At 39.1% G+C, this 25,800-nt stretch overlaps 1 protein-coding gene across 1 annotated transcript in view; it reads right to left on the reverse strand.

Annotated features, from left to right (window-relative positions):
- Positions 1 to 25,800, reverse strand: part of LOC136863926 (cytoplasmic aconitate hydratase) — a 781,251-nt gene that overhangs the window by 10,999 nt on the left and 744,452 nt on the right. Inside the window, exon 18 of the mRNA XM_067140355.2 lies at positions 12,519 to 12,690. Within this exon, the coding sequence (XP_066996456.1) occupies positions 12,577 to 12,690 (114 nt within the window). The 3' untranslated portion in view covers positions 12,519 to 12,576. The remainder of the gene's footprint in view (positions 1 to 12,518; positions 12,691 to 25,800) is intronic.

Genomic DNA, 25,800 nt, shown 5'->3' on the forward strand with positions numbered 1-25,800 from the left:
ACTAACCAGTTACCTGATTTTTTACCTTGAGGTGATATTTTGACTGATGATGCCCTCAATGAAGGGCGAAACATGTCTCAAGTGGAATCAATAATAAATTCCTAATTTATAAAATTTATATGTATTGAATAGGTGGAAAAAACTAACCTTTTAGCATCCTACATTCTTTCAGTGTACCATGGCTCTCTGTATGTCTCGTTGCAGCGGAAGCTCTGCGCTCTGCCAGTGTCCAGTGTGCCGATAAGGAGCCGTGTGTATCTTGTGTCTCACTGATCCGTGCTCATTCACGATTCTTTCGGTGTGCCATGATTCACTGTCTCGCTGCAGCGGAAGCTCGGCTTCCCGTCAACGTCCAGTGAGTGCGCCACTCAGCACTGTCCGCTGGGAGTAAGCTGAATCGTGTGCCGTGAGCTCGCCGTTCCTGTGAATCGATTCACTCGGACACTTGAATGAATCGATACACTGCTTCGAATCATGCATTCAGTAGCCAACTCTACTACAGCAGACTCCTGGAGTACAAAGTGACCAAACAGTCAAAAATATAGGCTTCAAGAGGTCAATTTAAGCCCTCAGCGACCTACTACAGTATCTGCACTGGACAGACAACATCATGTCAGGAGACTACAGTTTTATTTTTTTGCTAGCGGCTTCATGTCACACCAACACAGATAGGTCTTATGGCGACGATCGGATAGGAAAGGTCTAGGAGTTGGAAGGAAGCGGCCGTGGCCTTAATTAAGGTACAGCCCCAGAATTTGCCTGGTGTGAAAATGGGAAACCACGGTAAACCATCTTCGGGGCTGCCGACAGTGGGATTCGAACTCTCTCCCGGATGCAAGGTCACAGCTGCGCGCCCCTAACCGCACGGCCAACTCGCTCGGTGAGACTACAGTATGCCAGAGATAATCTGCACTGGCAATTAAGACACTAGCATCTTCTGCTCTTCTCAAATGAATCCCATTTCAGTGTTATATCATTCAGATGGCCATCTGGAGAAGAAGTGGGGAGCCATTTCATTTGACAGCTGTACAATTTACCATTTGGATTTGTTATGGTGTGGGTAGGCAGGATTTGACAAAAAACCTGACCTCCTTAATCATCTGCAATGGATCCTCAACTGCTCGATGGTATATAGATGAGATTTTAGTACTGTAAGTGATTCATCACATGAGAAAACTTGGAGAAAACTCAATATTCATGCATGATAATGCTAGAGCACATGCTGCCAACATCATTTGGACATTCCTACAATGAATGGAGTGACCATCCAGAAGTCCCGGCTTGAATCCAATTGAACACGTCTAGGATCAACTAGAGCAATGCATTCTAACGAGAAATCCACCGCCCCAAACACTACAAGCCCTTGAACACGCCCTTTTTAAAGAGTGGATGTCTACCTGAACTGAATGAGGAGCACCTTGTCAGAAGCTTGAGAAGGCACTGTGAATTTGTTATCCATGTGAGGGATGGCAAAACTTATACTAAATTACCACGTAGCCATTCTGGTGCATGACAAGGGACAACTTTGTTTACGACACGTTGGGCAATGACACGGTGTACTGAGTGTCCAAAGAACGCTTTTCATTTCAAGTTTTAATTGTTGCAAAGGAGGTGGTTTGTTTTCGTTGTGTGTCTGTTTTTAATTTGATACATATGCTTATCATGGAGGTACGCTAGGGGCTTTACGTCGCACCGATACAGATAGGTCTTATGGCGACGATGGGATAGGAAAGGCCTAGGAGTTGGAAGGAAGCGGCCGTGGCCTTAATTAAGGTACAGCCCCAGCATTTGCCTGGTGTGAAAATGGGAAACCACGGAAAACCATCTTCAGGGCTGCCGATAGTGGGATTCGAACCTACTATCTCCTGGATGCAAGCTCACAGCCGCGCGCCTCTACGCGCACGGCCAACTCGCCTGGTATATGGAGGTACGAAAAATGACCAAATTTCTATTTTTGAATAGTGTATAAAACCATATGTGCCCCAATAATCACTGACAAAAAAAAAATACCTGTGTGTACTGTGCATTCGTGAATTAAAGAAAACTCTGGTTTTGAATATAATTATACACTGAATTTATTACAGTGAAGCTCGTATTGCACAATCCTTGTAATAAGAAGAGGATGATTCACATTCAAGTTCATGATGAGCACTGCAGTGGTCATTAATTTCCACCTTATAAGTAACTGTTGTTCTTGTGTAGCTTCACAGATGGAAACCAAAGATGATACTAGCCATTCTTCTTTTGGATTTTGCTATGCGAAAGAAGATTAACTATCTGAAAACATCAATGCTCTGCAAAGACTTATGTTTTGCTTTCTCCAGGTTGTGATAACATGTCAAAATATAATAGTGGTACAGTCTGCAATATAATAAACAAGCAGGCCTCTTGTGTGGCATATTGCTTATTGTGAGAATCAGAATATGGCCCACAATATATAAATTTACTTGTGTATCTGTCCCTGTCTTCGATTCCCGGCCAGGCCAGGGATTTTTACCTGGACCTGAGGGCTGGTTCAGGTCCACTCAGCCTACGTGATTAGAATTGAGGAGCTATCTGACGGTGAGATAGCGGCCCCGGTCTGGAAAGCCAAGAATAATGGCCGAGAGGATTCGTTGTGCTGACCACACGACACCTTGTAATCTGCAGGCCTTCGGGCTGAGCAGCGGTCGCTTGGTAGGCCAAGGCCCTTCAAGGGCTGTAGTGCCATGGGGTTTGGTTTGGTTTGGATCTGTCCCTGTCATGTAATTTCCCTACCCTCTATTTCAGCTTTTCATTTTCTTTTGAAAAAGTGAAGTTCTTGTGTAATTTCCTGCACTAATTTTTGGATTATTTTTTGTTTTTAGTAAAAGATCTTGCGAGTCTTAGTCTGCGATTACATGCGACTTTGTACACTGTTACTTAGCATCTGAGTCATCACGAACATCCCATTTATGATCAGGTTGTCTACCTGAAGCAAGGTTCCTCAGTTATTATCAGCCTAGCTCAGAGTGTGTAACATTTTGTGAAGTAGTGAGAGATTAATAACTGAGTGATAATACCATAAAACAATACCTGTAGTTACACAGTGAGTTTAGAGCTAAAATGCGAATTGCTTCTGCTGAGAAAAATGAGGTGAAAGCAGCAGGGAGAGAATTTGGTGTAGAAACAAAGTGGATTCACTATCGGCAAATCAAAATATTTTTTGACCACTTCCAGGACCAAATTTCAAGGAGTTGAAAAAGTGCAAGAATACATCACTGAATGACAAAATAATGGAATGGGAATAAGTCATGAAATGATACAGATAAAGGTATTAGACATCACAAAATCCCAAGGAATTTTGAAGAGAGAATTCAAAGCAAGCAGAGGACAAGAAACTTTTTTTACTAGATGCCATACATTTAGTTTATGCAGGAGAAAGACTTCAGCACAACAGCTTCATAAAACATAAATGAACAAAGTTGGAGTTCCAGCAATTCATTCATCAGCAGCAGGAGCATAAATTCCTGTTGCAAATTAGGAATTTTTTAATATGCCAAGAACGTCACCATGAATGGAAATTGTGCATAAAAATAAAAGGTGGAGACAAGCTTCGCTGCATGGCGATGCTAGTTCTAACCATGGATGGGAGGAAACTTCCACCATATGCCATATTTAAGCGAAAACACTTCTGTAATGAGTTTTCTCAAGGAATTCATGCATGTATGTAAGAAAAGGTCTCGATGACATTGAATGAAGATAATACTGATTTTTGTACTGTAATTATGAACTTTTTTACAACATTTATCTCAGCAGCGTGATATACAGGCATGTGACCACCAACTAACCCACCGCTGACAGTCGTTCCTCTTTATTCATGGCCATGATGCTGATACAGCATATTTTGCAAGGAGATGAGAGTCAGAAATACTGATCAACGAATGAGACAGCCGATGCTCGCAAACAATAAAATGTTTTGTGGCTGATTGTACCTTAACATAAGTCATGCTGCACAACTTTTAGTGGAAGTGCTTCATTCTGGAAAAGTGTCAGAATCAGGTGCAGTATGCCAGTAAAATATAGCAATTATTGACGTGATGGTGTATAGGCTTTTGGGCTTGTGCCGTGTCAAGAAAATAAGGTGAAATTCTTAACGTTTTGCAGAAAACTGTGCTCTGCGTACTCAGAAGAAATCTCGACTGTCCACAAGAAAGGCTTCTTAAACAATGACACTTTGAATTTTGGAATGTTATAATAGAAGTGGAAATGGTACGTTCATTCACCACCAGATCGCCCCCAGAACGTGGCACAATGCTAGCGCTTCCTAGGCCTTCCCTATCACATCGTCGCCATAAGACCTATCTGTGTCGGTGCGACGTAAAAAAAAAAAAGTTAAATCACTGCTCTTGAGTATGCACTCATCTTGAAGTGAAATGGTACCCTCTCCTCTAAGAACATCACTTATCTTGCACGCACAATGAAAACCATCATTTCGATTAAGCACATTTTAAAGTTTCCATTTTACGCTATCACCAACTATTCCATGTGATTGTTGTACTGAAAGTTCAACATTTCTCACAATGTCAATACTTACATGAATTTCCAAACCAGCAGATTCTAAACGAGTAATTGCACTTGATGTAATTCCAAAATTCGACTTAACATATGCCAGACTTTCTGACAAACTGTTGGAAAACAATTCCTGCATAATCTTGATATAAGAGGCATCGTCTTTGTTGAAGCCATTAACAATGTTTTTGATAGTGGAGTAGTTTTCGCAATGATATGCGGCAGCATTGAGCCACATCCCCCACCTAGTAAGAACTGGCTGTGGAGGGAGTAGTGTCATAGGAGTTAACTCTTTGAAAGTCACAACCCGCAGTGGTGCTTCCAAAAAAAATTTGTTGACGTTGGTTATTAATTTATAGACTTCAGGAAATTTTCCACGAATTTCTGCTGCCACCCTATGCAGAGCATGCGCAAGGCAAATGACGTGAATCATTCTTGGATAAATCAGCTTGAGGCCTTCAAGCAGCTTTCACCATGTATGGAGCAGCATCAGTAACAAAGAGAAGAAAGTTTTCTTGCTTACTTAATTTCATTCTTCTACAAAATTTTTAGTGCATTATCAAAAAGAATTGCAATTGTTGAATGATTTGCTCTCCCTAAAATTTCTGAGGTTAGTAGAAAAATATCCCCAGGGCGATCAGCATGGAGTGTTCCAATAATAACATTCCCTATATACCTACCAGCAGTATCAGTCGTCTCATCAATAGATATCCAAATCTTATTGTCTGCTACACTGTGTCGTATTCGATTTAGAGTATCTTCATAGCAACGCGATAAATAGTTTTTTCACAGTGTTGATCCTGTAGGAACAGATTTTTTAGTGTATTTCTCCAGGAAATTCTTGAAATGGGGACTGTTTATTGTGTTTAGAGGAATGTTTGCAGACACCATCATATCACAAAGTTCCTTTGAAAAATCCGAACATCTGTCCATAGCTAAAGATGTAACAGCCTTATCAGATATCAATTGCTGCCTCTTCTTATCGACATGTTGTCATTTGACATTGCTGCTGTGTTTTTCCATGTTACAATGTTGTTGCACATTAAAACGTTTTTCAGCTATGACTTTCACTTCACACAACTTGCAAAATAGAACTCAACTGTCTGTACAGAAGTGTTCTTCTCTAAATTCCTTAACAAAGCTTCGTAACTTAACTCTGGTAGAAGACTTTTACTTAGGCATATTGGAACGTGTGCTGGGATACGATTTACTGTAAACTGACGCTTGTGCAAGTGAAAGGAAGTTGAGGTTCTAATATCTGAACAAAGACAAATGAGCGATTACCAGAAGTAATTAGCTCGCTGCTGGGATGGGATTTTCTGGATTATTTCTGTCTCTACATGGGAGACCGGGTTGCCGAGTACAGCAGGTTGGTTAGGGTGAGGTCAGCGACCGTCATTGTATACAAAGGGTATTCCACTTGTATCAACAGCGTGATACCGAGAAGCAGTTTTGTGAACACTAGTTCGAATTCGATAAGTTGAAGATGATTTTGCACACCTAGAGCTGGCATCAAACAGCTGAAATAGGATGTTTCTACTAAAATAGCTCAAAATATAACCATATGGCAAAAAAAGCCAAAATATGAATTTATATGACAGCCAAAATATGAATTTATATGACAAATGAAAATCACCTTATTGTGACAATCACCTGATTTGCACAGAAATCCAAACAGACAAGAAAATAGAGACAAGGAAAAAAAAATGACTTCCTAAACATCCAGATAGATTTGGGACTAGTTTCAGCCACCTAGTGGCCATCTTCAGCCAAATAAAATTAAGCAGATTATGTGATAACTAAAACATATGTATAACAAAGACAATGTTACAGGAATAATAATTATAAAATTAAATTATATATAACAAAATTTATGGTTATGATCTTGTCATGATATGTCTTAATGTTCACTTAGGACCTCAGGCAAAGAAGTAAATCTGGAAATGATAGCCAGAATTAGGAATGAATAAACATACAAATATGAAATTAAAAAGGAAAAAAATTATTTATGAGATTCACCTCTAATGTCTGATGTGGAACAAGCACTGACTTTGCTGAAGGAAGCAGGCAATGTGAACAAAGGAGTAGATAGGGAGAGGAGAGAAGGGGCGGGGAGGGGTGGGGCGGGGAGGGGTGGGGCGGGGAGGGGAGGGGGGAGGGAGGAGAGAAGGTGTGTCCCAGGTGGGGCTGAAGGATGTGGAAAGAAAGACTGCTGTTGAGAGGGGAATTTAAAGAGATTATAAAAGAAAGAATTATTTTTATCTGCGACATGATTACCAAAGGAATTAAAAGATTTTTAAAAAATGTGATTTCTCTGAAATTTCATTTAGATTGAAGTTAGGATTGAAAAACTGTTCCAGATGGATAAAACAATTTTCCATAATACTGAGCAGGAGGCCTTTTTGTATAACTGAGAATTTTCATGTCGTGGTTGATATTAGTGAACTTATGGTTAGTGTCACCCATGTGCTGTCCCATGGCCAAAAATCTGTTATATTTCAGGGTGTTAACATGCTCTAAGTATTTTGTATGGAAGCTCCTACCTGTTTGACAGACATAAGATGCGTTACAATTATTACAATTGAGTCTATAAACACCTGACTTGGTGAACTTATTTCTGTGATTAATAGAATTGGTATTGCGTAAAATATCTTGTGTTTCTGTTACAAGTTTTGAAGGCTATTTTGACATCATGCTTTTTAAATATGTTTGCAATTTGGTAGACTTGTTTATTATTAAACATAAAAGTAGATAAAAAATTGTTGTGAGTTTTTCCTTTTGTTAAGGTGGTTGAAGGCTGGTGTTTATGTATATTGATTGTCTCTATAAAGGAGCTGTTGTAGCCATTAAATTTAGCTATACTGCGAATGGTATTTTATTCATTTTTAAGTTACTTTTTAGCGGGGTGCTAAAAGCGCGGTGTACCATACTATGGTACGCTGCACATTTATCGGCACGTGGGTGTATGGAATCTTGATGGATTGTATCGACGGTTTGCATTGGTTTCCTAAAAATCTTGTAGCTCAATGAACCAGGTTGTCTGATGATCGTTAGATCCAAGTAATTGAGTTTTTTTATCGTTCTCCGATTCTAGTGTAAACTTGATATATGGGTCAATGTGATTAAGGTTGGATAGAGATGTAATGGCGTCAGTTGCACTTTTGTTCATGATCACAAGAGTGTCATCCACATATCTTGTTCAAAAAATAATATTATTAAAGATGTTCTTATTATTAACTTTGGTGTGTTCTAAATGATCCAGATAGATTTCAGCTTGGATGCCTGATGCCAGCAATCCCATAGCTAACCCATTTTGCTGATAAATGGTATTCTCAAATGTGAAATAATTGTTATTCAAAACCATTTTTAGAATAGAGATGAAGTCTTGAATTTCTAGTGGGCTCAGGCTGCTGTGTTTATTTAAATTGTTGTGAATAATGGGACAAATTTTTGAATTGGGGATGCTTGGGTACATGGTAACAATACCAAAGGAATGGAGAGAATAGTTGGGTTGAATAGTAACATGATTTAGTTTTTCAACCAATTCATTAGTGTTCTTAATGGAATTCCCAGATAAAAAATGGCAATTTCTTTTTAGGAAATGTTGGATGAACTGTGAAATTTTATATGAAGTATTGGGTCTGTAATTAATGATGGGTCGGATAGGAACACCAGTTTTATGTATTTTGGGACGTGAAAGCAGAGTTAGCCATTAGTAAAATGCTGGTAGATAAATAAGAAGAAGTGAGATTTGAATCTAAAAAGAAACTGAATAACATCTTCAACTCTATATCTAAAACAAACACTTCCATCCCAATAATCAATGCCAATAGTAATAATATATGCCAAACTAAACTCCTAACACAAAAACAAATACCATATTTACGCAAATAATCCCCGCATATACTGTATATTTTTTAAAAATTGAGGTAAGAAATTGGGGTGCAGGTTTCATTTGCGTCAATGTTGGCAACACGCACCTGCCTCACCTAGTTTGCGATATTGGGTGTACAGTTATGCTTTGTGTAACCACAGATGGAAGAAAACTGCCCACATGTCATATTTAAATGGAAAACAATTCAGACTTTTAATTTAAAACTGACTTTACATTTTAAAAATATAGTATTTTACACAGTAATTTAAATTCAAACTTTCTCTGTGTCATGATAGAGGGTGTCTTTTGGAACGTGCGATGTAGTTTTCCGCACTTTCACTCACTTCAGTGTGTTGACAGTTTGTTTCATAGCTGCTAAGTTCGAGTGAAATTCTAATTCTTTTGTATTCAGCATTTTAAGGAATGCCACAGTATCACATAACAGGCAGTGTGCAGAGCAGCAGAATCCGCTAACAGTGGCGATTCTCTTTGATGGTGCCGACAGATTGCGAAAAAGCGCGGCTCATAATTATAATCAATTCGTACGCAACGAACAATATTGTCAATGCCAATGAAATTGCATTGTTTTTTTATGCCTAGCCCAAATGGACTTTTTAAAAGGAGATGGGGTGTCTGTACTGTGATGCAATGCAGACGGAAGCGAAAGACGTCCTCCCCTCGTCATAGGAAAGTTTGATAAGCCACAATGCTTTAAGGGCATCGGGTAATTTCCGTGCAAATACAAGGCATCTAAAAATGCATATAGTACAGTAATCCAATGAATAAAATACTTGCACAGGGGAGCCAGCCTAGACTTCTCGTCTTTGAATATTTTTTCTTTTTTTCATTGCGTGAAGTTAGGTTTGTCAGTGAGTTATCGAAGTGCATTATTTGAATACTGTAAATGCACCTTGTTGGATACATTTTGGAATTAGTTCTTTTCCATTTCATTTGAAAGGTTTAAACTGTGAAACAATGTTAATTATATGCAGTAGCGGATCTTAGAATATATTTTGACGCAGCAAGGTATGGCATTTCTGAAGTGCGAGTTGGCGGTTAATTTGAAATCGCGTAATTCGAAGTCCACTTTTTGCGTTCCAACCACTTCGAATTAATGAGGTTTTACCATACCACAAAACTAACATCCGAGTGCGCTGCTGTATCTGTTTCAACGATTTACATTGCACGAAAAAGAATTATCCACCACTGGTCATGTTAATATCCACGTAAAGAAAAGACCACGTGTGAAAAGTGTTTTAGACGTGGTGTGCAACGAGTTTGTAAGTAATTTAGGAGAGGATGCTAGTGACACAAGAGACAATGAATCTTTCAATCTACAGGGAATCGAGCCTACTGCAAGTTCAGATTAATGGAATACCTAGGCATACTTGATAATGTTCATGGCAAATATATTTTATACCAGTGATAATGTATTTCTCAAATATGATCAGGCAAAGCAGCTATATCCCTAAATTTACACGTTCATATTTGTGTAAAGACCACGTGGATCTCGTGGAGTGATATTAAATGTTTGTTTACGCCTATGTTACTCTTTCAGTAGAAGGAATTTTAGTTCATGTTAGCTATAATAGCCTATTATAGTATGATATATAGAGCATTCAACATCCCAATGACAATAGAAGATCGAAATAATGATTTAAAATTAATCCACGATATAGCCAAATACAATGGATACAGCAATGGTCAACAAAATCATTCACAAAATAAAATCTCAACCTAAAACTAAATTAATCAAAACAGCCAAACCCAAAAAAGATTATGTCCTATTTACCTTCAACAACACCAATATATATACTATATCTTTAAGAAGCACAACCTGAAAATAGCATTCAGAACCACACACAACAGCACCAACACTATACACAACACCAAAACAGTCAATAATAATAATAATAATAATAATAATAATAATAATAATAATAATAATAATAATAATAATAATAATAATAATAATAATAAATACAACCAATCAGGTGTCTACCATATCAAATGTAACAACTGTGACACAAGCTACATTGGACGTACAGGCAGAAACTTCACCATCCGTTATAATGAACATATAAATGCAGTAAAGCACAACCATTTCTCATCAATAGGCCAACATGTAGAAGAATCTAAGCACAATTTCACAGACATCAATAATGACATGATGATATTAAACATAAACTCCAAGGGCCCCCTGCTCAACATAACCGAAGATTTCTATATTTCTCTGGATCAATACGCTAACCCCAATCATAACATTAACGACATTACAGAGAAAACCAGTATTATCTTTGATAAAGCCATTCCTGCAATAAAGAATGACTATCTCAAATTAGTAAACACACGTCATAACAAACCGACAAATCACAAACCTAACCCCGCCCCTACCTCCACAGTAGCCACTCCTCCTTCCCCTCCACCTACATCCCTCCACACAGCTAACATGAGCCCCAGACGTACTCGTAGCAGAACACAACAAATCTCCAAACATATCGGTACACAACCTCCATTGCAACAATAGTAAGTACTCTTTTCATTTCATACATACACCAGGCATTCCTTCATACGCACGCTATACTCATATTAGCTTTTCTTTACAGATAACAACCATATAACGTGCATAGATGAGAGAGGTGTCACCACCAACTGCTCTAAAATCAAACCCTGTCACGCTGTATATATAAATCTTACTGGACTACATCAACAGTTGAATTGCACAGTACTCTCCCTATCTACACCTTTTTTCACATTGCCTGCTTTCTACAACAAGTTAGTGCTTGTTTCCTACCCACTCCTTTGCTACATATCCTGCCTGCTTCCTTCAGCAAAGTCAGTGCTTGTTCCACATCAGACATTAGAGGTGAGTCTCATAAATAATTTTTCTCCTTTTTAATTTCATTTCTGTATGTTAATTCCTAATTCTGGCTATCATTTCCAGATTTACTTCTTTGCCTGAGGTCTAAGTGAAATTAAAGACATCATATCATGACAAGATGATCATAATCATAAATTTGGTTATTATATGTAATTTAATGTTATAATTATTCCTGCAACATTGTCTTTGTCTGTTATACATATGTTTTACTTATCACATTATCTGTTTAATTTTATTTGACTGAAATGCCCACTAGGTGGCTGAAACTAGTCCCTAGACTGATGAAATGTCATTTACTTGCTATATTGTATATAAAAGCTGGATCCTCTTGTCAATTTATTTCTTATAAGCCTGTTCGTTGTTGCTTTCTTGGGAATGCAACACACTCATAATCGATCGAGTTCTGTATGACACTTTCAACGTACCAGACATTGGTTATCACAATAGGAACCTTTGCCTAATACCGGAAGACCAACGCTACACCCACATAAGATCATGCCCTGTATCTGGTAAACTACTTGCAAAGTGGTGCACTACAAGACACTACAAATGTGCCAAACCATCACTGCAGCCCTGTACTCCATCTCCATAACGTAACAGCATTATTAGCTGTCATCCTCGGGGGGGGCGCAGGTTTGATTCCTGGTACTGCCAGAGATTTAAGAAGGCAAGAGGGCTGGTATGTGGTTAAAAACAGGTATATGGAGCTCACCTCCTTCATGCAGGGCATGGCATTGGACAGTTGAAGACACACTGGGAAAAGGTGTGGATGCCAGAAGTGATTACTTTGAGGACTAATGGTATGTGCCTTGTGCTGTATACCTTGTTATTTCAGACAACTGTAAACAGTCAGAACTTATTTGGTTACCTTGTAGGTGCGATGCTAGTAGTATGGTGACTTAACAAGCACAAGGTACCATGATCAAATATAACCACATTAGAGACCTTTGCCATGAGCCCAGTAGCATGCGGATGTTTTTTATGACAGTAATATACATTTCTTTGCCTAATAGACAGACTGCACTACAAATACCCTAACAAAAACAATAACATTGATCTCAGGAGCAGTAACAATTCTAGAAAAACTGAGAAGAGTAGCTGAATCCCTATGAGAGTTCAAAACTGAATTTGTAATAACTAACACTCGAGAGAGTAATGAAGTATCCCTCCCATTACACTGGCATAACATATGCAGCAACAATATTGCACAGAATTTAAGAAATAGTTTCTTACCTTACATTCTGGAAAAAATACACTGTATAATTAATCAGTGTCTAGGTAGACTCCATGACTAGTTTAACATTTTGCGTATCATATAATTCAATATTCCACCATGTTTGAAGTATGTGACGTCTACTTCTGTATCAAACCTCAGGAGAACTTGGAAGCTCCTTCCATCGTCCACCTTTAAAAAGAGAAAAAGGAAATCATTATTTCAGGATCCTGTATTACACTCATTTTCAAGAAAAAATTGCACACCATGAACAAATTGCATGAGTACAACGAAGGTTGCCACATAGTACTGTCAGAAGTCCGCGTGTGTCCCATTTGCATTTAATGCCAATTGCTTGCACGAAGTGCCAATAGGGGTGTACATGTCCATCTCTCATTCATAGATGGAAGACACCAAATAATGACCCACAGAGCTAAGTAGTGTAAACACACAACATGCCCTGATGGCACAATTGACGAGCCTTCGGCAAGCTAAACGAGTTTGAGAGAGGACGCATCATCGGTGTAGGATAGGTGGTTTGGTCATTTTGGTGCACTGCTCACCACTTGAACCATTCTTAATACACTGTGCATTGGTATTTGATGCACTGGGAACAAGGGTACACACATGTCAAAGGCTCAGATCAACCCCCGAGGACCACCAGCAGGAAGGATCCTTTCATCATGTGACAGGCTGTAAATACTCCACAGGCATCACTGTGCACCATCTAGCGACAAGTCACGGCAGCTAGAGATATGGCCGTGTCCACCAATACTATATCCAGGCAGTTAGCAGTGCAGGATCTGTCGTCGCAGCATCCCTTACAATGTCTACCTTTACGATGTGAGCATTGCCGAGCATGTTTGAACTTCTGTCATGAAAGGGTAGCATGGCAGCTTGTGAACTAGCGATGAGTGGTGTTCAGTGACCAATGGCAGTTCTGTCTGGACAAAGACCATTGCCAAATTGAAGTCTACGGATGCTATAGCCAGCGCAGTGATCCACAATTCACTGTACAGTGGCACACCACCCCAACGAGAGGTGTCATGATGTGGGGAACCATTTCCTATGATTTCTGCTTACTACTGGTAGTGACTGAAGGAATTCTGATGGTGCGGTGATAAGTCCAGGCAATTTTGTAACCGTGTGTGCCTCCCTTCCTGGTGCAGGCTGATAACCCCATTTTCCCCCAGGATAATGCATGGCCTCACACAGCACAAGTATATCTCTCTGGCCTGCCTCCGTGATGTAAACACGCCTCCTTGGCCAGCAAGGTCCCCATATCTCCTGTCTATCAATAAGGTCTGGGACTGGATTGAACGGCAACTTTGGCCAGTAGCAACAATGGCAAATCTTGAGGGTCAGTTGCACCAGCTGTGGTAGGATCTTCCTCATGAGAATATCTGACATCTGTATGCCTCCATGCTTGACCACACTGCCATGTGTCTCTGGGCTACAGGTGGTCCAACACCACATTAAGTGCATCCTGCAAGTATCTGTTACCCAGCAATAAGCGCTTGGTGTTGTAATGGTACAGAAACCAAACCCCAAACTACAAGTGTAAAATTTCACATCCTTGTAGTTGCCATAAGATTTATTCCATTGTAATAATCAGCATTTATTGGGACATGTGTCTTGTAATATTTATAAATTAAAAAAATTGCATTCTATATAGGTGTTAAATTAATTAATTTTAGGTTTTATGTCAATGAAATGTTAGGCTAATAAGACTTGTGCAATCTGGATAAGATTTGCATAAACAACTTGGTCCATCGGGAACATAAATGGGTTCCTGATATCCCAGTGTGTCATCATGTTCAAGGTCGCTGTGAAACCGAAAATATGACTCGAATCCAAATACGATCAGTGTAACATGGAGATGAAATGTTATCCATCTGTTTTATGATTTAGTGTCAACCAATAGGAATGAAGGATTTTACAAATTTTTTGTATTGTCCACCATAAAATAGAAGATGCTCAGCGGACTATAAACACTGAGCAATTATTACAAGGGCTTTCATTAATGGTAATGAGGAGAGGATCCAGCTCCCAAGGAGAAACACGCTGACACATATTCTGATCCTTATTCTTATGTTGATACTGAGATTTAGTCCTACAGACTTTTTCTTGCTTCCACATTTATTGACGTACATAGATTGTGAAAGTTTGCATTGTGCAGTTATAATGAAACCGCTTGAGCAGATGAATTTGTGCGCTGTTACTATACTGTGAGGACAAAATATGACGTGCTTGGTCAATGTGTGAGATAGTATGGTGTGGGTGTGGGTGTGTGTGTGTGTTTTGTGAATATTCGTAGCATGTCATCCTGGCAATGGTTTGGGTCATTTCAAAACATATTTTCTGATGTCAAATTGAACATCTTCAGTGTGCATAACATCAGTTATGCAGAAAGTGAACAAAACGTGAGGTACCAATTCAGCAGACTTCTGTATCATTTAGGGAAGCAACTACCAGGGAACAGTGTCAATGTTAGCTTATGTAGTGGATAGCAAATCAATATTCCTAATAATAATGTTATTTGTTTTACGTCCCACTAACTACTCTTTTACGGTTTTCGGAGACGCCGAGGTACCGGAATTTGGTCCCGCAGGAGTTCTTTTACGTGCCAGTAAATCTACCGTCATGAGGCTGACGTATTTGAGCACCTTCAAATACCACCGGACTGAGCCAGGATCGAACCTGCCAAGTTGGGGTCAAAAGGCCAGCGCCTTAACCGTCTGAGCCACTCAGCCCGGCAATCATCATCAATCAATATTCCTGACAAGAGTGCTACAATGATGGCAAGTGTAGGTCAGAGCCAAATATATTTAAGCAAATCAAATATCATTAATTTTGGGTTAGAAAGGTCATCGAACCAACTGCCGGCTTTATGTTGCACCGACACAGATAGGTCTTAGGCGATGATGGAATTGGAAAGGCTAGGAATGGGAAGGAAGCAGCCGTGGCCTTAAGGTACAGCACCAGCATTTGCCTGGTGTGAAAATGGGAAACCACAGAAAACCATCTTCAGGGCTACCGACAGTGGGGTTCAAACCCACTATCTCCTGAATACAAACTGACAGCTGTGTGCCCCTAACTGCACAGCCAACATGCTCAGTCACATTGTTGTAAATATCTGAAATTAAATATACAGGGATTGATACGTTATGTTGTGAAATGAAGCAAGTTTGGGGGAGGAGGTTTATTTGTATATGTCAAGTAGTGGTGTTATAACATGGGAGGTAGGGATGATCAGTACTGCTCAGTATATTCTACAGTTTAACACAAGATAATTTTCATTGGTGGATTTAATTCATTTACAGGATTTAAATAGTGTCAGGTAAGGTTATAAGCAAATTTAGCGACTCATCAGCACATAGTAGATTAGGTTTTCTAGGTTAAGTAGGTTAGTTAGGTGTACTTTGTTTCAAATTTAGGTTTAGGAAATAATTTAGGTAATAATATTAACTTTTTTAAAAATATCTATAGGTTCGCTGGTATAATACTTACTAAGGCAGATTATCATAAGGAGTTGTAATTTCCACGGCTCTTACATTTGTGCAGACAATAAACCCGGTATTTCATATAGATATTCATTCAAACAATCACAAAGGTAATCCTTCATTCAATTAAATAACACGATATGTCTGTAGACTTCAATTTAAAAAGAAGTTAGATAATTGGATAATTACTCAACAGTCTTTGGATTGTTGACGACTGTTCGCTGCCTTCTGACGAGATCAAAGAGTATATTGATAGTTGTGTGAACAAATACAAGAATCAGCTGATTACTGTATTCCGATAATAATTTTTTAGTTCTAAGTCCCCGGCATACTTTGTACCTTCATTTATTCATCGAGTAAAAGTTAATAATCAAATTTCTATATCCCAATAATATTGCAATTAAAGTCTCCGCCATAGTTTTGACAGGTTTCTTTTTTTTTTTTGGTGGGGGGGAGGAAGGAATAATTGTAGACAACCTCTTACTTTTCAGCATTTAAGAACACTTTTATACTCTGTCCCTCGCAGTAGGGAAAATAATAGTAATCTGTCAGCTGTAAAAATCATATAACCACATTTCAGTTAAGAATTGTAGTGTAGATACAGTATATTAGATAGTATCTTGCCTGCTTTATTCGTGTGTATCTATTAGAGCATAGTACGATAAAAATAGTACTATCCTAATAATAATCTGTCTATACATTTCGCTTTCTTGGTTTTTTTTTTTTAATAGTGCTTGCAAATTTCAAGCTTGCAATTTTCATTTCTGTTTGTGCTTAGTAAAAACATATTGTAATTACGATATGTCTGAATGTAGTTTAAAATCATTGTAGTGTACTGTAGTATCTTATCATAAATTAGTGTGCTTATTCTATTATTGTAAAAATATTTGTATAGTATACTAGAAATATCTTACTAAAATTCCGTCTTAACTGCAGTTTAGAATTGTGTAATTCTTGCGTATTCCATTCGGTATTCAGTAATTAACGGCAATTTTTATCCTGTTTAGGGTGTTGTAGGATAAACATATAGTACGACTAAGTAGTATTGTAGTATAGTAGTATATGAATTACCTTATTGTTTTGTGATCTTTGTGTACTATCCTAGACAATAATTCTTTCCTCTAATTTTTTTTGCACGGACTAAGTCATTTTATTTATCCTTTTCTTTTCATTTTTCTATAAAGAATGGCTAAGGAGTGCAAGTGTAGGAACTGTGGGTGTGGCAGGCATTAAGGAGTATGAGGGAAGAGTTGGAGATTTTGAGGAATATAATTAGGATCTCTCAGAAGACAGGAAGGAAGGTAGGCCACCCTCATAACAATGTACAGGATACAGTAGGTATAAAAGAGGGATAGGAAGGATTGTAGAAGACAGGCAGTCTAATGTTCTCAGGGGAAGGAAATTGCAGGCTAAGGGCTCTATTCAGGATCAGAATTCAGGACAGGTGTCTCGGTACGAGTCACTGCAGGTAGAATAACAGAGGGAAGATGAAGAACGGGGAACTGTTGTTGGGAAGGTGGAAATAGGAGAAAGGGAAATGTACAGTAGAAATAGGAAAAGACATGTAGAACAGGATCTTGGGAGGGAGAAAAGGGAGGTGGAAGTAGCTTCTGCAGCCGTCAGGAAAGATAGGGCTGACCACGAGGGGAGGGGCTCAAATGAGGTGGGTAGGATTGAGGTCCTGGTCAAGGGGGGATTCCGTTGTTAGGCACGCAGGGAAAGTGTTTGGAGGAAAGGGAAATAGGGTGGAGTATTATAAAGAAATTAGGTTGAGGCAGATGTTGAGGAAAGTAGAAGGGAAGGAGGAAGGAAAGGAGAAGGTGGTAGTGTTTCACGTTGATACCAACAATGTAAGGCAACCAGGTATATGTACCAACGTAGTTGGGGAAGTGTGGGACCTGGTAAATGCACCACGGGAGAAGTTTAAGGAAGCGGAGATTGTTATCAGTGGAATACTGTGTAGGAGGGATGCTGACTGGGAGGTGATTGGGGATTTAAGTGAGACTATGGAGTGGGTATGTGGGAAACTGGGAGTGAGATTTCTAGATCCTAATGGGTGGGTAGGAGATCGGGATCTGCACTCAAATGTGAAGTAGGAACAATTGATGAAGGCAGTTTGGATTTAAGAAAACCCTGGTGTGCACTGCAGTCAATATTGTTGGCAAAGCAAATAGCAGAGTAAGAGATAAAGAAACCCCATGGTGGAATGAAATTGTCTGCTATTTTTAATTTTTTTTTTTTTTTTTTGCTAGTTGCTTTACGTCGCACCGACACAGATAGGTCTTATGGCGACGATGGGACAGGGAAGGGCTAGGAGTGGGAAGGAAGCGGCTGTGGCCTTAATTAAGGTACAGCCCCAGCATTTGCCTGGTATGAAAATGGGAAACCACGCGAAACCATCTTAAGGGCTGCCGACAGTGGGATTCGAACCTACTATCTCCCTGATGCAAGCTCACAGCTGCGTGCCCGTAACTGCACAGCCAACTCACCCGGTACTGTATAGAGATCTGAAGTGGAAAGTGAAAAGTGTCATTTCTAATGATAACTGAATGGACTGAATTCACACAGAAACTACAAGAGGACAGCAAGAACAACAAGAAACTGTTACATCAAGTGGTGAGTAGTAAGAAAAACAACTTTGAAGGAATAAAGGCCCTGGAGAATGAAGATGGAAACATCATTTGGAATGGCAAAGAAGTAAGAGATGGGATGGGACAATATTTTGAAAAATTATATAAGGGTGAACATTAAAATATCAAACAACAGGAGACCACAGCAAAAGAAAATGTACAAAATGTGGAGCCTATATAACATGGATGGAAGTGGAAAATGCCCTAAAAACATGAGTAAATCCAAAGTGACAGGCATAGATGAAGCAAGAGCTGACAAGATCACGGCTGTTGGAGTGCAAGGATTGCAGTGGTTGTTTAGAGTCCAAAACACCATTTGGAAAGAGGAACAACTTACCCAAAGACTTGACTAAAGGAGTCACTCTCCCTCCAATCAAGGAAAGAAACTGATGGAAACCCAACAACTACAGGGGCATCACTCTATCTCATGGACAAGTAATGGAGCAATTCATAGAATAGAGATTATGAACCATTACTGAACCACAGCTTGAAGAAGAGCAATATGGTTTAAGAAGGACTACAGCAACAACAGATCTAATATTTTCTGTAAGGATGATCATGCAGAAACACTGGGAATAAGGAAAAGATGCCTTCATTTTCCTAGATTCTTTTTACGAGTTTCTTTATGTCGCACTGACACAGATAGGTCTTATGGCGTTGATGGGATAGGAAGGGGCTAGGAGGGGGAAGGAAGCAGCTGTGGCCTTAATTAAGGTACAGACTGGTGTGAAAGTGGGAAACCGCAGAATCTAGATATTGAGAAGTCTTACGACAGTGTAGTCAAAATATCTGGGAATGCCTTGAGAATAGAGATATACAATGTGCTTTAATTAATAAAATTAAAATGCTGTGTGAACCTTGCCAAAGTTGTATCCAAATAGGCAACGGATATTCCGAGTGGTTTGAGAGTATCTGGAGTGTACAACAAGGCAGCACACTATCGTCACTTTTTATTCATCCCTCAGGGGAACCTGTTAACCCCTAGAGGGCGCGTCCCTGGGTGGCAGATAAGGGGTCCATACAATTCAGTAGGGCTGGTTGAAATACCGAATACAACCCGTGGACCAACATGCAGCCCAGTTCCTTGACGCTTTAAAATATTGGGACACCTCTCCAGGGGTCATAAATATGGAGAGCCCAAGCCCAGAGTATGGATGAAGACCCCAACGGCATCTTTGGCGGAGAAGGTGGACTTCGTACGGCATTGGTGACGGAAGAGGGAACCTTGTAGCGTCTGTACTCCAGTGGAGCAGACTAAAATAACACCTGGCAGTATGTATAAAATGCCTTTGGGAGTGGTGACACCATCGTAATAATAGCCTATATATGGTATGCCACTAGGAAATCAACCTTGGAAAAGATTAGGGCGTCCCCTGCTTAAAGCAATGTGCAGTTCTCAGGGTACTGAGGGAACTGTGAGAAATGGGCGACCAGTAACCAATATTAGGATAGCAACAGTAAATCTTATGACACTGACAGGAAAGGCGGAGGAAGTAGTAGATTTCATGAAGAAGAAGGTGGAAATGATGGGGCTGAGTGAAGTGAAGTGGAAAGGTAACGGAAGGAAGAAACTGAGGAAAGGTTACATATTATACTGGAGTGGTGGCCAAGAGGCAATAAACGGAGTGGGACTAATCATTTTGAAGCAATTGGAGGAGCATGTTGAAGTGGTAGAATGTGTGACAGAATAATGAAGATTAGACTAAAGATGAAGAATGAAGTGATGGACTTCATACAAGTGTATGCACCACAGACAGGAAACAGGGAAGAAGATACTGAAGGATTCTTGGAGAAATTAGAAAGAGAAATTTCAGGTGTGGAAGTGGTTATTATGGGAGATCTAAATGTATAGGTCGGAAACGAGAGACAAGGAAAGGAAGAAGTCTTGGACCATATGGATATGGGGAAAAAGAACCTCGAAGGAGAGGAACTAGTGGACTTCTGTGAAAGGAATGAACTTATAGTGGGGAATACATGGTTTCGAAAGAAAAACAGCAGGAAAATTACGAGTTACGAGAAGAACAAAATCAGTAATTGACCACTTTTTGGTGGAAAGGACAAATCGCAGGAAGTCGATGGATGTGACAGATTTACCAGGAGAAGCATTTGATGGGGACCATAGAGTTGTGGTGGCAAAATTATGGTTGGGAAAAATGAAAAAAAAAAAACTAAAAGAGATAAGAGAGAACAAAATAAAAGTATAGAAATTGAAAGACAAAAATGTACAGGAAGATTTTCGGGAGAGATTGAAGCAACAAATCCCAGTTACTGAAATGGAAAATTTAGAACAGGAGTGGGCAAATTTTAAAAAGGCATTTGTTAGTGCAGCAGAGAGTGCCTGTGGCAGGACATCTACAAGAGTGAAAGAAAAGGAGACATCATGGTGGAATGAGGAAGTGAGGAAAGTGGTGAAAGAAAAGAAGACAGCCTGGCGAGAATGGAACTGAGATCAAACAGAAGAAAGCAAAAGGAAGTATCTCAACAGCAAGTGGAGATTTAAGAAGGTGGTAGGAGGAGAAAAGAAGAAGAGTTGGGAAGAATTTACACAAAAAATGGAAGCGGATGTAAGTGGCAGTAAAAGAATGCTGTATGGGCTTAGAAGTAAGAGGACAGAAAGAGTTACCACAAAGTTGTCCGACTCGGCTGAATGGTCAACGTACTGGCCTTCGGTTCAGAGGGTCCTGGGTTCGATTCCCGGCTTCATTGGTTAATTCCAATGGCCCGGGGGCTGGGTGTTTGTGCTGTTCCCAACATGCCTGCAACTCACACACCACATATAACACTATCCTCCACCGCAATAACACGCAGTTACCTACACATGGCAGATGCTGCCCACCCTCATCAGAGGGTCTGCCTTACAAGTGCTGAACTCTGCTAGAAATAGCCACACATTATTATTATTATTATTATTATTATTATTATTATTATTATACCACAAAGATAGTGAAAAAGGAAGATGTGGAACTGTTAACACACCCAGAAGAGATAAAGAGAAGATGGAAGGAGTATGTATTTTGATAAGCTATTGAATGTGAACAACTGTACAGGGGAGACAGAAGAAATACAGTGTGAGGACTCAACAACAGAGGATGATATAACAATGCGGGAGGTAGAGTTAGCGGTACAAAAGATGAAGATGGGAAAACCAACAGGGATGGATGAAATCACTGTGAAAATGATAAAGGCTGCTGGACCTGTTGGTATGCAATGGTTGTACCGACTACTAAAGTGTATGTGGAAACACAAATGTGTACCAGAAGACTGGAAAAAAGGGATAGAAAGGGGACAAGAAAGTTTGTGGCGAATTATACTTATATCACAGATAGTTAAAATACTGGAAAGGATATTAGAAAGAAGAATGAGAAGAAAGATTGAAGGAGAGTTAGAAGAGGAACAATATGGCTTCAGGAGTGGAAGATCGACAGTGGACCCAACCTTTGGCATGAGACAGCTGATGGAAAAGAACTGGGAATATGGAAAGGATCTGGTCACGATTTTCACAGATATAGAAAAGGCAAAATGATAGTGTACCCAGAGAGAAGGTTTGGGAAACCATGGTTAAAAAAGAGACTCGGAAGAGAAATGTTAGAATGGTGAGCGTACTGGCCTTCGGTTCAGAGGGTGCTGGGTTTGATTTCCGGCTGGGTCAGGGATTTTAACCTTCATTAGTTAATTCCAATGGCCCGGGGGCTGGGTGTTGGTGCTGTTCCCAACATCCCTGCAACTCACAACTGTATCAGCTGAGTACTGACCCCAGTTCGAAAGACAGAATGGTTTAGGAATAAGACTGGACTAAGACAGGGGAGTGTGCTGTCACTTTTTCTATTAAATATGTGTTGAACGCCATGTGTCTGTTTTTCCGTCAGAGGTCAGCACATCGTAATCTATGATCTTCATTTCCGTATTGACGAACTACACAATTAGAAATAGGAAAGGACTTCCACCTATCAATACTTATTTATTGCACTTATTATACTACAGTACTGGTTTGGACCCCCTACATAGGGTCATCTTCAGCTGAGCAATACATTCACATACAGATCATGAAGCTATGATTAAGATTACATTGTCTGGAGAATGCCATATGATAACAAGTATATGGTCACGTCCAAATGGGCCATGTCAAAACGGGAACTGTCGTGTGTGTCACTATGTGTCACTACGTAATTGTATGTCTATAATGATATGCTTTAGGTCTTAAAATTAGTTTGTAAAACACTATCTTCACTAAAAACTAAGTATATAAGATAAAAACAATATATGTGGGAACACTTCATGCACATGAACGTTCGTGTCTTGCGTGTTGTTCAGTTCATCGGTTGACTTCTGTGTTCAAGTCTTATTTGTACACTTGGTTGATGTTTTTGGAGCTTGAATGATATGATTTGCTTGTAAAATTATCACATTATATGTATAAAAGATTTTGTCTTCAAGTACATACATAGAATAAAACACTTTCCAAGTTTAAAAAAGATTGCCAAGCGTATGGATACAATGAGGATAAAATATATATATTCAGCTCTGCTGTGTATTGAATCTTGTTGTTTTATGTTAAAATTGAATCATGTTGTCCTGTGACATCCGTAATATTTGAGTGCCATTGGATTCAAAGTAGTGGCTCCTCTCCCATCTGTAGCTGTGCAGTGATGTTATAATTACCTGTGGAAGATAAGATTGGGCTGTGAGTGATATTTTATGTTGGACGAATGTCTAAGGATTGTGTGTGCTAATTTGAATATGTACTTGCTGTTATTGGTGTGGTTGAGTTGCGTTTGATATGCGAGCCCGTCGTGTACTGCTTCGTGTCCGTCTTGGGCTTATACTAGCTGCTGTGAGGGGAAGGGAGGAGGGGTAGGGAGAGTTGCTGTTCTGGGGATAAGGGTGGAGCTAGGTGTGTCGTTTGATGTTTCCCTGTTGCGTGTCATGTTTTGTTTATTGATTATCTTAAGGTAACCATTTTTAGGGCAGGGATGACTGTATTGAAGATGATGTTAGTTTTTTCTGTAACTTCATTTATGGTGAAATTTGGATTAGTATACTGATCCAGAGAAATGTAAAATTCATCTGTTATGTTGAGCAGGGGGCCTTTGGGGTTTGTGTTCAGGATTTGCATGTCGTTCTCGATGGTCGTGAAACTGTGTTCATAGTCTTTGATATGTTGGCCTACTGAGGAAAAATTATTGTGTTTTACAGCATTTGTGTGTTCTTTATATCGGGTTAGAAAATCCCTACCAGTGCGTCCGGTGTAGCTTGTCTCACAGTTATTGCATTTAGTACGGTACACCCCTGAGTGGTTGTATTTATTGCTGCTGTTGCTAGTCCTGTTGTTGTGTATGATATTGGTACTGTTGTGTGTAGTTTTAAATGCTATTCTTAGGTTATGTTTTTTAAAAACGTTAGTTATGGGGTATATGTGTACATTATTGAAGGTGAATAGTGCATAATCTTTCTTGGGTTTGTCCATTTTTGTTAATTTGGTTTTAGGTTGGGATTTTATTTTGTGAATGATTTTGTTAACCATTTCTTTCTTGTATCCATTGCTTTTAGCTATGTCATGTATTAGTTGTAATTCTTTATTTAAATCTTCTTTTCTTAACGGTATATAAAATGCTCTGTGTATCATGTTGTAGTAAGCGGCTCTTTTGTGCGTGTTGGGGTGAACGGAGTCTATTTTAATTGTGTTTGAGGTGTTTGTGGGTTTTCTAAATATTGTGTAAGAAAGGTGGTCTTCATGTCTGGTTACCGTTATGTCCAAGCAGTGAGCTTACTAATCAACGTTATACCTTGATAGTTGTCGCAATCCTTTTCTTTCCCTTGCTTATAGATAGGTGCAATTACTGGTTTTGTCCAATCAGAAGGTCCTTACTAACATTTCATGCTAATGTTATTACTCCATGAATCAATTTCATCCCTGCCTTCCCATCATATTTCACCATTTCAGGTCAAATTTCATCTATTCCTGCTGCTTTATGACAATGGAGTTTATGTACTATCTTTTCCACTTCTTCAAGCGCAATATCACTAACATCATAATCCTCCTCCCCACAAGCTCGGTTGTTCGCTACGTCATCAGGAAGATTTCCCGTTATGTTGAGAAGATTTTTCAAAATATTCCTTCCACCTCTGCAGTGATTCCCTGGGATCTATTATGAGTTCACCTGATTTACCCAAAACACTATTCTTTTTGTTTTTCCCTCCCTCTCTAAGATTCTTTAAGAAGGGTTTCCCATTCCGCTTGACCTAACCTTTCCATGTTATTACCGAAATCTTCCCGCAACTTTTCTTGGATTTAACAATTATTAGTTTTGCTCCATTTCTTTCATCTACATACAACTCCCTGTCTGCATCAGTCCTTGTCTGGAGCCATTTCTCATACGCCTTCTTTTTACATTTACAAGCTGTTTCCAATTCCCTTTTATTATTATTTTTATCATTAACAAATATATCACAATTTGGAAATATCCATGTGGCAATGGTCACTTACAATAGTGTAAAAATAAAGTTAAAACATAATTACACGAACAACACCGAGTACAACAAGCAATTCCATGGAAAGAAAATATTACAAGAAATACTACTAGTTTAACATTTTAAATCCAGCAACATCATATACAAATTCGCACACAACTTCAGTATTTCCAGTGTTTAACACTATTTCTTATAATACTATAGGTTGAGCTTACTACTAACTTAACATTACAAGTGATAATAAAGTAAAGTAAAACAACAACAACAACAGCTGCAACAAGAGTACAACAAGCAATTCCATGGAAAAGAAAATATTTCAAGAAATACTACTAGTTTAACATTCTACGAAGCTGTTCGCTTTTCCTATCTTTACATACAGTTGTTGTCAGGCATTCTGTTGCTGTTTCTACTACAGCATCCTTGTATGCCAACCATTCTCTTTTTAACATCCTGAACCTCCTTACTCTCTATACTGTTTGGAACTTTTCACTCATAATATCCATGTACTTTTGTCCAATTTCCTCATGCTGGAGATTTTCTACATTTTTCATTTACAGACATATTTCAAGTTCTCTATCCTCAACCTAGAAATACTTATTTTACTACAGATCAGATAGTGGTCTGTATCACCTGCCACTTAAGGAGTTAAATCAGATATTATGTCTTTTTTGTGCATGTGCTTTATCTGGATAAAAATGGTG

The sequence above is a fragment of the Anabrus simplex genome, chromosome 2 (genome assembly GCF_040414725.1).
Source record: "Anabrus simplex isolate iqAnaSimp1 chromosome 2, ASM4041472v1, whole genome shotgun sequence".
Taxonomy (NCBI): domain Eukaryota; kingdom Metazoa; phylum Arthropoda; class Insecta; order Orthoptera; family Tettigoniidae; genus Anabrus; species Anabrus simplex.